The 15083-nt window shown below is 46.2% G+C and overlaps 1 protein-coding gene across 1 annotated transcript; it reads left to right on the top strand.

Annotated features, from left to right (window-relative positions):
- The first annotated feature begins 298 nt into the window (after positions 1-298).
- si:ch1073-15f19.2 (carcinoembryonic antigen-related cell adhesion molecule 5) lies at positions 299-10033 on the top strand. Its single transcript, XM_061249252.1, has 9 exons — positions 299-415; positions 1396-1746; positions 2317-2429; positions 2843-2990; positions 4356-4471; positions 5628-5769; positions 7287-7679; positions 8143-8245; positions 8920-10033. Exons 1-9 carry the CDS (start codon positions 355-357, stop codon positions 9032-9034), a joined length of 1542 nt encoding a protein of 513 aa, XP_061105236.1. The 5' UTR covers positions 299-354; the 3' UTR covers positions 9035-10033.
- Positions 10034-15083: the final 5050 nt, after the last annotated feature.

Genomic DNA, 15083 nt, shown 5'->3' with positions numbered 1-15083 from the left:
GTGAAAGGTCAGGCGGTGACGCAGTTCTCATGGAAACGTTGGTTAAGTTAATCGCCTGATCAATTCTTGGGGACTTCTTCGGTTCTCGGCGAGAGAAGTGTAAAGCGGAGCAGTCAGAACGTCTGACTCGTCTCGCCGCCCCATTGGCTGAGATGAAACGCGTTGCTGGGAAACGGCAGAAGCCGATGTGCGGCCGTCTCCCCGCAGGTGATGCTCGGCGCGGCTGGCAGCATCGCTGTGGTTTCTGTCTGCAGAGCAAAAAGCGGCGGCTTCCTGTGAGAGACGCTGACTGAGTACTCTCTCGCTTTCAGTTTAAGTGCTTTAACAGCCGTCGGGAGAGAGGAGAGCTGAAACATGGCTTCGGACGGGAGTCTCACAGCCATCGCCATTTTACTCTTCTCCACCTTCACCCAAGGTAAGTCACCGCAAGGGAGCGAGCGGGAGAGGTCTAATCAACTGTAGGTTGCTTTGGATGAAGGCTTCAGCTAAATAACGGTAATGTGATGCGATGGGAGTGAGAACGGCTCACGTAAAGTGCAGTGAGTCTGTCAGCTTTAACTTGAGGGTATGCATTTGTGTACTGTGTGGAAATGACGGCCCTTTAAGATTGTCCAAATACATATGGACCTCACTGTGCCTGCCTGTGACTATCTATGATAAGGGTATGCAGTGCTGCCAATGATGAACAATTCTTTTCCAGGCTTTTTTCCATAGGGAAACCCTTTTGAGTACTTGAATCCTCTATCATCGTTGTGAAGTGTGAAAGCTCCCATGACAAAGAACCATTTTGAAGTAAAGAGCTCATTTATGAGACAGAGAGAGAGAGAGAGAGAGAGACTAGCACAAATCACTAATTATCAAAGTTGTAATTTGCAGTTAGGACAGCTTTCCCCAACTCTGGTCCTACAGTTTGTGTGTGCGTTTAACAGTTTGTGTGTGCGTTTATGTGTGCGTTTAACAGTTTGTGTGTGCGTTTAACAGTTTGTGTGTGCGTTTATGTGTGTGTTTAACAGTTTGTGTGTGCGTTTAACAGTTTGTGTGTGCGTTTATGTGTGCGTTTAACAGTTTGTGTGTGCGTTTAACAGTTTGTGTGTGCGTTTATGTGTGCGTTTAACAGTTTGTGTGTGCGTTTGTGTGTGCGTTTAACAGTTTGTGTGTGCGTTTATGTGTGCGTTTAACAGTTTGTGTGTGCGTTTATTTTTCACCTGAAATCCAGTGAGAAGGAAAGACGGTTAGCGTTCAGTTCCCTGTGAAAATGTGGCAGTGCTCACGGTAAACGTCCGTCGCTTTTCACCGGTCCTCTGGGTTCAGAACAGTACCTGTGTGTAAACAATAACAGAATGCACACAGACTTAATGAAAATGTTCGGGGTTTGCCTTTTGTTTCTCTTGTCAGGTCATTTCGGGAATTTGGATCGCTCATATTCGGTCAATGTGACCGAAGGCCAGCCGGCCACACTCCCGTGCCGAATGGAGGATTATCACAACAAGTACAACCTCGTGCAGATCGAGTGGAGGAAAGTGGAGGGCCACCAGGAACACAAGATCGCCATTTACAACCCCAGTCATGGACCTCCACATCACTTCTGGAACAACGTCTCCATGGTGGTGGAGAAATCTGGGGAGGAGTGGGGTTCGTCCCTGGTGTTCCGGGATCTGGACGTGTGGCACGGTGGGGTGTACGTCTGTGAGCTCACAACGTTCCCCGCCGGGACGGTCAAAATCAAGGCACACCTGCAGGTTACAGGTACCAGTTCAGTTCAGTTCATTTCTGAAATACCCATTACATACTGTTATTGACAAATATTTAATTGTTTCAATTCATTTGTTGAAGTGAAGCAAGTTAAAATATAACTTTTAATATGACCCACAAGTAAAGATGCAACATTACTATTACTAAATACTAATAACACGAGTGCACTGGATTAACCGCACCAACCAAGAAACAGCACAAATTCTCACATACAGGCTACGTCCATGACACGACCCCAAGAAGTGAGTTACAAAAAATCATGAAGAATATAACCATAAACCATAAAAATACACTTACCCCGAATCTCCAGGACACAAATGGCAGCTGTGCATAAACTGACACCCTTCCAGCCGCATGCGTGTCTGTAAATACATGTTTGTAAATGCGCACGTGTGTGTAATTGCGTGTGTAAATTTGTGTGTAAATCTGTGTGTAAATGTGTGTGTAAAAGCGTGTGTAAATGCTTGTGTAAATGCGTGTGTAAAAGCGTGTGTAAAAGCGTGTGTAAATGTGTGTGTAAAAGCGTGTGTAAATGTGTGTGTAATGGTCTTTGTTTCGGGACAGCTGCTCAGGTCTCCGCCAGGGTTACGCATCGGCCCGTGAGAGAGGGGGACAATGTGACCATCATCTGTACCAGCGCCCTTCCAGCGGGATCTTACTTCCTCTGGCCTTCCAAGGTTAGTCCTCTTCATCACATACAGCATCCCCCTCTTCCTCTTCTGCTTCCTTCTCCTCTTATTGTACTTGTTCTTGAATTAATAAGTCATTCTGAGCTGTTTGTTTTTGTTCTTAAAATCTGCCGAAATCTTACGAAAGGTATTGTACTGTCGTTCATTAGTCTCCCCTTTCAAAATAACAATTTCAACCATTTTTATGATTCTCGGACTAATCACTTTGGTCTGGATGAAATAATGTAGGAGTCTTTCTATGACTATTCTATTCATGTGTACCCAAGGGTGTATTACTAATTTGTTAGCTAACCAGTCCTGTTTTTCAGTCATGCATATGTTCTCCTGTGGCGAAATGATATTATTTCATATTCAACAGTGTAGAAACAACAGTGTTTCAGGTCTGTGTCTTCCCCTTCTAGAATAAGTCCTCCATCTTAGAAAACAAGGACGGAAGGTTCACACTGCCCAACGTGACCAGAGAAGACAGTGATCTCTACACCTGCCAGCCAGGGAATTCATCTTTGGGCCTGTCTGGTCACAGTGCCACCGTGAATGTTACAGTCAACTGTGAGTACGACACAAACCAAAGTTACAGTCAGGAGAGAATGTGAAACCAACAAATTATAAAACATCAAATTATATTCAATTGAGTGCAACACAAATCTCAAGCACGGCGCAAACCCAGTCAACAGTGAGTATGAAACAGACCATGTTACAGTCTGTTACAGTCAGGAGAGAATGTCACACCAACAACCAGTGTGTCACAAATCATGAAGTTACAATCAATTGATTTTGACAAACAAATCACCAAGTTTGAGCCATCGCTTGATCCAAACAAATTAGTCAACCGCAAGTATGATACAAACCATGCATTTACGGTCAAGAGAGAATATGTCATGCACAATCAACTGTGAATAACAAAATACTCAAGTTAGAGTCAATTGTCTGATGTAATAATCTCACCAGTCAGTTTGCAGTTGACACATACTGTAACTCTGCCTATCATAGCTGATATCTGCATTATGTTGTTATGGCTTGAAGTTAGAACATTGTTTTGTGTTGCTTTGCTGCACTTATAGAAACGTTTTCTAAAAAGTTACTCATTGATTACGCTACGAATGTGTTCTGTGTTTTGTATGTGATTTGTGCTCCAAATTTATGTGAAAAAATAACAGAACAATTTAAACTACAATTTTATGTATTTTGAAACCATTTATTCGTAAACTATTAGGAAACTATTTTAAAACTGACACACAGTGTTTCTTTGTTCCGGTCTGACAGGTCTATACATTACCTGGAGCCCAGTTACACAAGATGGAGTAAACTAATAGGCTACGTTTCTAGATCCATCCTTCGATAACACTTTACAATAAGGTTCCATGAATTGGCATGAACTAATTTTAACTATAATTAACTACTACAGAGAAGTTAATCTGTACAGCCCTGTTAATGTATTTGTACATCATTCATTCATGTTAACCATTAAGAGATACATTAACTGACTTTTTCATTCCAATATGAATTGCCAATAACTAATGTAGTTGTTAACTAATTATAAGTTCATCCCATGGTTTGCTAATGTATAAATATCATGTAACAAATACTTTAGTTAATTGTTAACAAATACATGGACGAATGGAAAAAAGATAATGCCATGCTTAATTAATGAATTTGTTCATCATTAATTAACGTTAACACCTATATTAGTTAATGCCAATTTATGAATGTTATTGTGAAGTGTGATCTATGGGTCTTGTACAGTTTTCAAAGTCAGTTTTTATGTCTGAAATAACTTCAGCCGGAAATGGTAATTGAGGTCAAATGAAACGTGTGTTGGCGTGTGCACAGTTAGGCTCATCTCACAGGTTCTGTTGTGTGTTTCAAATCAGCCATTTCCTTTTCTGTCAATGATCCTTTCTTTCCCAAAACAAGATCTCCGTGAAATTGAATGCGACACCCCCCGCAGTATTGAGGTTACTGCCGGCCAGAATGTCACCATTACCTGTGCAGCCAACTCATCCCAGAGTTCCCAGTACACCTGGAGAAAGGTAAAAACCGTGCCCATGTCCAGCACTCACACAGCACAGTGTCTTCTGTACCATGAACTTGTGTCTTTACATTTACATTTACATTTTTGTCATTTGGCAGACGCTTTTAATCCAAAGCGACTTACAAGTGCATAGGTTCTACCACAAGTCAAAGCATCACATCCAGAACTAGGAAAATACACATGGAATGCTGTTCTAGACAGAGTCGTCATCATAAGTGCACTTTTTTTTTGGTTTTTGTTTTTTCTGTTTTTTTTGGGGGGGGGTTAGACAAGGATAGGGATATCAGAAAGGAGGGACGGGGGAAATCAGGAGGGAGGACTTTGGACCTTTGTGCACTGGTTGTGTGTTAGAGATACCCAAACAGGTTCCGACCTTCCAACAAACCAACAATTTATTGCGGGCGACATTGGCTCAGGCGGTTAGCACAGTCGTCTGGCAGACAGAGGGTTGCCACTTCGATTCCACCCTCTGTGTGTTGAAGTGTCCCCGAGCAAGACACCTAACCCCCAAAATGTCATATCTTGCGGAAGTGGCTATGCTAATTCTGGTGGCTGTTATATCTTGCTAGCTGTGCTGAGTGAAGCTGAGTGAAAGTGGCTATGCTAATTCTGGTGGCTGTTATATCTTGCTAGCTGTGCTGAGTGAAGCTGAGTGAAAGTGGCTATGCTAATTCTGGTGGCTGTTATATCTTGCTAGCTGTGCTGAGTGGAAGTGGCGATGCTAGTCCTGGTGGCTGTTATATCTTGCTAGCTGTGCTGAGTGAAAGTGGCTATGCTAGTCCTGGTGGCTGTTATATCTTGCTAGCTGTGCTGAGTGAAAGTGGCTATGCTAGTCCTGGTGGCTGTTATATCATGCTAGCTGTGCTGAGTGAAGCTGAGTGAAAGTGGCTATGCTAGTCCTGGTGGCTGTTATATCATGCTAGCTGTGCTGAGTGAAACTGAGTGAAAGTGGCTATGCTCATTCTGGTGGCTGTTATATCTTGCTAGCTGTGCTGAGTGAAGCTGAGTGAAAGTGGCTATGCTAATTCTGGTGGCTGTTATATCTTTCTAGCTGTGCTGAGTGGAAGTGGCTATGCTAGTCCTGGTGGCTGTTATATCTAGCTGTGCTAGATGGGAGCCACGATGCTAACGCGGACGGCTGTCGTTGCTGACAGGACGGCGTGGAGGTGTCCCGGTCCAGTTCACTGCGCCTCGGGCCGGTGAGCGCTGAGCAGGCGGGGGTGTACGTGCTGACCGCTGTCGTCACGGATACGGGTCTGCAGCGCCAGGCGCAGTTCAGCGTAGCCGTGAGGTCAGGTACGTGTGGGCAGAGCGGAGCAGTGGGGGTGGGGGTGTTGGGTGTTTTTTTTTCCTTCATGTTTTAGTTCATGAGACTCGCTGGGTCAGCTCGGCCAAGTAATTTGTCATAAGGGTTAAGGAACGGGGTGTGTAACCTGGATTCAAGCCACATTTGTATTGGACTCAAATACTTTCCTGCATTTGACTACACGTGCCTGGTAATATTGGAACAAATGCAATTACATTACATTATTGGCACTTGGCAGACGCTCTTATCCAGAGCGACGTACAGCTGATTAGACTAAGCAGGAGACAATCCTCCCCTGGAGCAATGCAGGGTTAAGGGCCTTGCTCAAGGGCCCAACGGCTGTGCGGATCTTATTGTGGCCACACCGGGATTAGAACCACCGACCTTGCGTGTCCCAGTCCTTTACCTTAACCACTACGCAACAGGCCGCCCTATGATCCCAAAAGTGTAAACCCTGCCAATCCCCTCCTCAACGCAGGCTCAAATGCACCAGGCAAGGTCAATAGAGCACCGAAAAGTATTTGACTCCAAAACAAATCTATTTGAACCCAGGTCTGGTTCTGGTTGTTGGTTCCCATGGTGATTAGTTGCTATTGTGTCCCATTCGGCGGTCCGAAGTGAACACGAGGCCTCGTCCCAAAGCAGCATTACTGAGTTAGCCAGGTAACTGTAGAGAGGAACTCTGTGGAACAGGGCCCTGAACTGCATCAGTAATACCCGGCCTTTGACATCAGCAGGCTGTGTACTGTGCTCCCTGTGAAAGTGTGAAAAGTAAGAATAAGGATATCAAATATAAAGTGTAAGAATTTAAAAATGAGTCGTCTCTGTCCGCCCTTCCCACGGCTCCGCTGGGGACATGAGTCGGCCTGGTGGACAGAAACGATTATTTGGCATTCTTTGTCGGCCAAAAAATGCTAACAAATGATAAAATGCTCCTTTTGTTCTTTCATGGTAATTAAGCAACGAAACGACATTAGCCAGCAAAACTTCTTCGCCCGTTATTGTGGCCCGGATCTCCCGTCCTGCTCAGATAAATTTGATTTCTCATTTCTGTGAACTCTGTGGTGTAAAAATCCCCCTTTGTCTCTGTCTGTGCGCTCATCTTTCGATCTCTCTCTTTCCCACGGTCATACAGCGTGCAGTGTCAGTCTATCTCGCAGTAAATGGGCGAATTAAATACATATAATGTCACTTTAACCAGACCGGCACTTCCGGTTTTGGACCGCAAAAGTTCTGTTGTAGATGTTATTGTTGTCCCGGAAGCAACGTGCTATGCGACATCTCTGATTTCCCGTGTGTTTCTACTGACACCTGGTGGACATTTTGTGCTGTTAATGTGTGAAACAAATTATAAGAAATGATATGCTCATATTTACATTTTGGCAACAGCAATAATGATTAAAATGTCAGCAATTGGGCGTTGACCGTACACACGAGCCCTACATCCAAACATTATTTCCAATTGTATTTATCCTTGAGAGTCAGACAGCGCATTATTTCCTGGCAGGTTTTACAGAACTCCCATCAAGCATTGCCCCTCCCATCTCCCCGACCGCGACCAATGACAACAGCCCCGACGTCACAGTCCGGAGCACTGCCGTATCCATGGCAACGGAAGGAAGCGCGACAGGCAGCGTCTCCCCTCCGCCGGCTTGGAGCGCTAATTCCGCCGCACCGAAGCGCAACGTTAGCACCGGACCGGCTGGTCCTTTCAACGCGACGCTGCCTCCGTTTGATTTTAACGCCACCGACACTGAGAATGCGTCGAGCCACGGGCAGCCCGCTACCACTCCGGAACAACCCACTGTCACGCCGAGTCTCGGAAGCAGCGTAACCGCCACGGTACACCATTCAAACAGCAGCCGCAACCTCACCACCAACGTAGGCGTGACCAATACAGGTAGGCTCCAACCTGTTAATATATCCATGGCAACCTGAGTTAATATATTTATACACAGATATTTATTTAATTTCCTTATTGTAGCCATCACATTGTTGTTGTTGACGTTGTTATCATGGATTGTTATGTCAAAAATATTTCAAAGTATTATGCAGTGAAGTATGGTTTCCTCAGAACGCTGATTGATTGGTTCACTGATTAGCTGATTGACTGGATTGATTGACTGACTGACTGACTGATCGATTGGCTGATTGACTGGACTGATTGACTGACTGACTGACTGATTGGCTGATTGTCTGATTAACTGGATTGACTGGATTGATTGCCTGACTGACTGATTGATTGGCTGATTAACTGGATTGATTGACTGACTGACTGGATTGATTGACTGATTGACTGACTGATTGATTGGCTGATTGATTGATTGATTGATTGATTGATTGACTGATTGACTGTCTCTCAGAGTCCGCAGACGGCAGCCGGTACGTCGTACTCATTGTGCTGCCGGTCGTTCTCCTGCTCCTTGTGATTCTGCTCCTGTACCGGAGACACATGGTCCAGCGCAAGTGAGTCTGTCTGTGCCTGTCTGTGTCTGTCTGTGTGTGTCTGTCTGCCTGTGTCTGTGTCTGTGTGTGTGTCTGTGTCTGTCTGTGTGTGTGTCAGTCTGTGTCTGTCTGTGTGTGTCTGTCTGTGCCTGCCTGTGTGTGTCTGTCTGCCTGTGTCTGTCTGTGCCTGTCTGTGTCTGTCTGCCTGTGTCTGTGTCTGTCTGTGTGTGTCTGTCTGCCTGTGTCTGTCTGTGTCTGTGTGTCTGTGTCTGTCTGCCTGTGTCTGTGTCTGTCTGAGTCTGTCTGTTTCTGTCTGTGTCTGTCTGCCTGTGTCTGTGTCTGTCTGTGTGTCTGTGTCTGTCTGTGTGTGTCTGTGTCTGTGTGTCCATCTGATTGTCTGTCCGTCCGTCCATCTGTCTGTGTCTGTCTGTGTGTCTGTGTCTGTCTGTGTGTGTCTGTGTCTGTGTGTCCATCTGATTGTCTGTCCGTCCGTCCATCTGTCTGTGTATGCAGACCTGCCATTTTGGGGGTGGGACACAATGTGCTATGGGTCCTCAGGGGATCAGTTGAGTGAGTTTCATACATAGCTGGCCATGCAGTCAACACCTTTGCACTATTAAATGCCAGCTACACAACACTTAACACCGATTGACTGGTTGATTGATTGTGTGTCTGTGTGTCTGTCTGTTTGCCAGGATGGACATGCCCCCTCCCTTCAAACCCCCCCCACCCCCGGTGAAGTACACGTCCGTCAGAACTCAGGAGGCCAGCGTCACAGTGCAGCGGCCCCAGGGCAACGGAACACAGTAACCTGAGCAAGAGAATGTTGGCGAGAGGAAGTGACATCATTGCCTCCGCAGTGCGATTGCTTCTCTCGGGACCGTGGGATCTTTAACCTTCTTGTCGATCTTTCAGGGCAAAGTGGCCGATCTACCTCCGGTACACTGGAATACATGGGACACGACAGGGTTTTTCTGCGCATCAAAGATGCCGTCTTTACGCGTCAAGGCGCGCCTCTGTCCAGACAAATCTTTTTTTTGTTTTTTTAAACCTTTGTTGTGACGGCTGTTACATGAGAATGTCAGATGAAGAAGAGCTGAGATAGCTGTTGTGCCTCTTCATCTAGTTATTTTAGCACCTTTGTTCTTTACCATACATTCTCCGCACACCACATATTAAAGCATAGAAGGGCTTTTGTACATATGTGCTCACCTGTACTGTGCACCTCATGCTGTTGTTTTATAAAAATGTGTTCTGTGATTGTTCTGTGACTGAGGCACATGACTGGGCCTGGAGGTCGGTGGTTCAGGCCCCGGTGTGCCGCTGTTGGGCACCTCACCCCACATTGTCCCCTGCTTAGTCTAATCACCTGTAAGTCGCTTTGGAAAAAAAGCATCAGCTAAATGACACATTTTTTTTATTACAATTATTCCGCCAGAGATTTGTGTGATGGCGAACCTGCTAAGTTTCAGAGCTTTGCTAGTGGAATAATAATCTCACAGAAGTGAAGACTTTCCCTCCGAAAATGAGTCTGGACAGGATGACAGGATATGGGTCTAATTATAATCCCTAACACGGAGTTAGTAACCATGTATTACTGTCTACATAAGCACTTATTGAGATTAACAAACCCTCAATGTGTGACCCATGCATGAAGTGTTACCAAAACACCTTTGCTCTGTAAATAAGCTCTCATTTGTATTGTGTTTAGATGTTTGTTTCATTGCAGTGAACGGTTAGCATTTTATCATTTTAATGAAGAAATGTAAGTGGTATATTTTTCAATAAAAATACGATATATTTAAATAATTTATCATGAAGGCATTGTTATGTGTCTGTGGATATATGCACAGCGCCTGCTGTTTCATCTACAGGACATCGACAGATTAAAGTTAGCAGTTTCTGTATAACATACAGTTCAGAATCATCCTGGAGAGCCGCAGGGTCTGCTGGGGTCCCCAGCCCTGGTCCTGGAGAGCCACAGGGTCTGCTGGGGTCCCCAGCCCTGGTCCTGGAGAGCCACAGGGTCTGCTGGGGTCCCCAGCCCTGGTCCTGGAGAGCCACAGGGTCTGCTGGGGTCACCAGCCCTGGTCCTGGAGAGCCACAGGGTCTGCTGGGGTGCCTGGAGTGACCCAGGATGGAGTAACTGACTTTCAGTGAGCCAATAACTACACCATGACCTTTTCCACAGAGGCAGTCAGAAGGTCACTGGTTGGCCCAGTCATCAGTCAGAAGGTCACAGATTGTCCCATTCCTCTGAGGCTGTCTGGCAGGTGTGAGAGACATTCTCTCCAGCAGTACTGTGGGGACAGGAGACTCTGAGGACTCGCACAGGGCAGACAGGAAGTTCAGAGTGTGTGGGAGAACCGAGAACTGGGAACCCACGCCTAGGATTTCCCCTCTGACCTAACCTGCTGTGTGTGTGTGTGTGTGTGTGTGTGTCTAAAAGGGAGAGTTTCCCTGTGTGTGTGTGTGTGCGTGTTTGTCTGTATAAGAGGGAGAGTTTCCATGTGTGTGTGTGTGTCTGTCTAAGAGGGAGAGTTTCCATGTGTGTGTGTGTGTGTATACAGTCCCTTCCAAAAGTACTGGAACAGCAAGGTCAATTCCATTGTTTTTACAATACACTGAAGACAGTTGAGTTTAAGGTCAAAATATGTCCATGAGATGACAAATCCGGCTTTCACCTGGAAGTGTCATGGCTTGAGCTTGCATGGCTGCTTCTGGAGTGGGCTCCCTAGTCTTTATTGATGATGTAACTCATGGTAGCAGCAGGATTAATTCCAAAGTCTACAAAAACATTCTGTCTGCCAATTTACGGAGAAATATGTCCAAACTAATTGGAAGAAACTTCATCATGCAGCAAGGCAATGACTCAAAACACACTGCCAACACAACAAAGGACTTCATTAGGGAGAAAAAGTGGAAGGTTTTAGAATGGCCAAGTCAATCACCAGACCTTAATCCAATTAAGAATGCATTTCACCTTCTGAGGAGGAGATCGAAGGGGAAAAAATCTGAAACAAACAACAACTGAAAGAGGCTGCAGTAAAAGCCTGGAAACGCATCACAAAAGAAGAATGCAACAATTTGGTCAAAGGGTTGCAGGCTAACATTTACATTTGCATTTTTGTCACTTGGCAGATGCTTTCAATCCAAAGCCACTTACAAGTGCATAGGTTCTACCACAAGTCAAAGCATCACATCCAGAACTAGTAAAATACACATGAAGTGCTGTTCTAAACAAAACATACAGTCATCATAAGTGCAAATTATTATTTTTTGGGTAAGACAAGAGGGATATCGGAAAGGGGGGGGGGATCAGGAGGGAGGACTAAGGTACAGTTTGCTTGATGCAGTTATTGTAAGCAAGGTATATGCTACCAAATATTAAGTGTTATTTACTTTCATTTACTTAAATACTCTCTGTTCCAATACTTTTGCTCACCTAACAATTTGGTGGTCTGATACCAAAGGTTTCACACATCTACGTATAAATACCAGAAAGTAAAAGCTGAAATTCTGATCTCGTGTTCATCTTTTTTATCTCAACCCCACATGTATTGCAAAAATAAAGGAATTGGCCTAGCTGTTCCAATACTTTTGGTGGGGACTGTGTGTTTGTCTGCATGTGTGCGTGCAGGCAGGCGTGTGTGTGTGTGTGTGTGTGTGTGTGTGAGTGAGAGAGCATGCATTGGTGGTTTAGGAGGTTTTTCCAAGAATCACTCGCACACTGCGTACCTACCTGTACATCAGCAGAGCAGGAGTTCCCCCAACAGAGAGACTGAATGACTTTCCACTCCTTCAAAACAATGAGAGAGAAAGGTAGAGAGAAAGGGATAGAGATAGAGAAATAGAGAGAGTGGCTAATGCTGTTCAGCACCCTCGCACACCCAAAGCCTGTCGCCAGTCAGATTACAGGCACCCATGTTTATTGCATCTTCTACATTGTACAGATCGACTCCATGGAGAGACCAGGCCTAGGACCGTGAAACCAGGGCTGACATTGGCTCAGGCGGTAAGAGCAGTCCTCTGGCAGTCGGACGGTTGCCGATTCGATCCCGCCCTGGGTGTGTCGTACAGCGTATGTTGTGCAGCGTAAACTTTGGATGAAGGCACCATATAAACGCCAGCCATTCACCATTTGTCACACTCCAGTCTTCTTTATTAAGCAGTCCCGCCAGTTCAGCCGAGCAACAAGCGGTGTAAAATGGCCGCTCGTGAAACACTGGGTCAACTAACAAAGCAAACCCGCTGTGACCAGAAGAGAACCGTTGTGGCTAAAATGAAGCAACAGTAAAACCCATGACCTAAATGCGAAACCACAAACAACCGCTGGCCGACGCACCCCTGAACCCGGCGGGGCAGCGCTGCAAGACAGCCAGGAACCAGGCCGGGCAGACAGCCGCCGGCTCACATGTGGTTTCTCTTTTGTTTCTCTTTCCTGGCCACTCCCCCACCCCCCGGTGGACTCCTCCCTGCTCCTCCCTGGTCCAGCCAATGCTTCACCACATCCTGGAGCAACAAATTCATCCCCCTACCCTCTGAACTCCAGACTCTACATCCCTCCATATGGAGTTTAGTTTCACACATTAAACCCATAGGCCAGCGGAGGATGGGCAGGCCCCTATAGCCGGGCTCCTCCCGAGATTTCTTCCCATCGGGGAGTTTTTTCTCTGCACTGTTTGAGGCTTTTAAGAGTCGTTTACCTCATGTGCTATTGGGAGCTTCGGGCTGATATATTTAATTCACTCTGTAAGGCTTCATTGTTACAGTCTTCTGCGAGAAGCACGATACAAAATTAATTGAATTGAATTGAACCGGACTGGACTGGACTGGACTGGACTGGACTGAATGTGCCAGCTTGGCCGGCTCAATTTCAAAATCCATACACGTAGATCCAGCCAAACAAATAGTAAACAAACAAAAAGCACGGTGCCGAGGGAAGAGGCAAACTTGTAGTCGGTAGACGTGCAGGGAGGTCCGGTAGCAGGAGAGCTGTCAGCGGGGCAGATGAACAGGCGGACGGCAGGCAGAGGCGTAGTCGTGGGCGAAGCAGGAGTCGAAACCATGAAACAATCAGCGAAGCAAAAGTACAAAACGGTAGGCGAGGACGTGGACAAAAACAAACAGTGGCCAACAAAACCGAAATCAATAGACGATGGTCGGTAACAGGCTTGGATCGTAACGTGTAATCAAACAGTAAATAATGCTCAAGAGTTGCGTGGTAAACAGAGGCAGACAATTTCGCGAAGAACAGTTGCGCGACTGGGCTATAAATGCGGGTGTAGACATGTGTAGACAATTAGTTAGAGCGTAGCAAGGAAATGGAAAACAGGTGCGATGGATGACAAGTTTAACAAGGAGATTAGTAATCGTTAGTAATAAACCTATCCTGCCCTAGCATTAGTAAATTAGTAAATGACATGCATGAGAAACGTAAGGTAACATGAACACATGATTAGTTTGTTAGTTTCTACCCAATCCTGATCTAGCGTTAGTAGTTTTAGTAAATAGACAAATGGAAACAATAGGGAGTGAATGACAGAAAGAGAGAGAGAGAAAAGGCGGAACGCAAGGTTTGCGGAAAAACATGTAAAAGTGTATGCATAAACAACGACCAGTAACGTAACCATAAACATAAATCAACACATAACACAAGCGAAACTAAGACGATAACCACTCAACATAACAAGGTAATATAATCGTACGAAACATAACTAGACATGACAAGAAAATAAATCGTAACGAAACATAACTAAACAACATGACGAACCTAGACTAACATAATACATGATAAGACACTACGTGACTAAGACAACATGAATAAACATAAAACATGGCAAGACAGACCTGAAACGTGACAGGACCCCCCCCTTAACGACTGACTCCTGGCGGTCCTTGGAATTTATCAGGGTGGTCACGATGGAAGTCTTTGATGAGCGATTTGTCCAGAATGAGACTGGGAGCGACCCAGGAACGCTCCTCAGGGCCATAGCCCTCCCAGTCAACCAAGTATTGAACCCCACGGCCCCTCTTACGAATGTTCAAGAGTTTTTTAACAGTAAATGCAGGGTGGTTGTCAATAATGCGGGGAGGAGGTGGTGGGGGATCCGGGGGACATATGGGGTGAGAGGATACAGGCTTAATACAAGAAACATGGAAAGTGAGGTGAATCCTAAGTGAAGCAGGGAGTGACAGTTTAACAGAGGAAGGGTTGATGATGCTGTGGATCTTAAAGGGACCAATAAAGCGGGGTTGTAGCTTGTGAGAGGTGGCTTGGAGGGGAATGTCCTTAGTGGACAGCCAGACGGAGTCACCTGGTTTGTAGACCGGAGCTGGAGTGCGGTGGCGATCAGCAAAACGCCGATTACGGTCTGCCGTGCTTAGCAGCGCAGCCTTGGCATCCCTCCAAACCTTGGCGCACCGTTTCATGTGGATGGCGAGGGAGGGAACAGCGATCTCGGCTTCTTGGTCAGGGAACAGTGGAGGTTGGTAGCCCAGGGAGACCTCAAACGGTGATTTCGCGGTGGCGGCGCAGGGTAAGGTGTTGTGTGCGTATTCCACCCAGGTTAGCATCTTGCTCCAGCCGGCTGGATTCTTTGCCGATACGCAGCGTAGAGCGGCCCCCAGGTCCTGATTGGCCCTCTCAGTTTGGCCATTGGACTGGGGGTGGTAGCCCGAAGAGAGGCTAGCTGTGGCCCCGAGGGCCACGCAGAACGCCTTCCAAACTTGGGAGATGAATTGGGGGCCGCGGTCAGATACGATGTCCGAGGGAAGTCCGTGGATGCGGAAAACCTCTCTCACCAGAACATCCGCGGTCTCTTGGGCGGTGGGAAATCCAGCCAGGGGGATGAAGTGT

Source organism: Conger conger, chromosome 7 (genome assembly GCF_963514075.1).
Source record: "Conger conger chromosome 7, fConCon1.1, whole genome shotgun sequence".
NCBI classification, from domain to species: Eukaryota; Metazoa; Chordata; class Actinopteri; order Anguilliformes; family Congridae; genus Conger; species Conger conger.
This window is presented reverse-complemented; position numbering and strand designations above follow the sequence as displayed.

Bases quoted from the DNA above. Each gene is read 5' to 3' on its own strand.
- si:ch1073-15f19.2 (XM_061249252.1), top strand. From the start codon at position 355: ATGGCTTCGGACGGGAGTCTCACAGCCATCGCCATTTTACTCTTCTCC. The intron at 7,680-8,142 runs GTAGGCTCCAAC...ACTGTCTCTCAG, and splicing joins CGTAGGCGTGACCAATACAG to AGTCCGCAGACGGCAGCCGG. The intron at 8,246-8,919 runs GTGAGTCTGTCT...TCTGTTTGCCAG, and splicing joins AGACACATGGTCCAGCGCAA to GATGGACATGCCCCCTCCCT.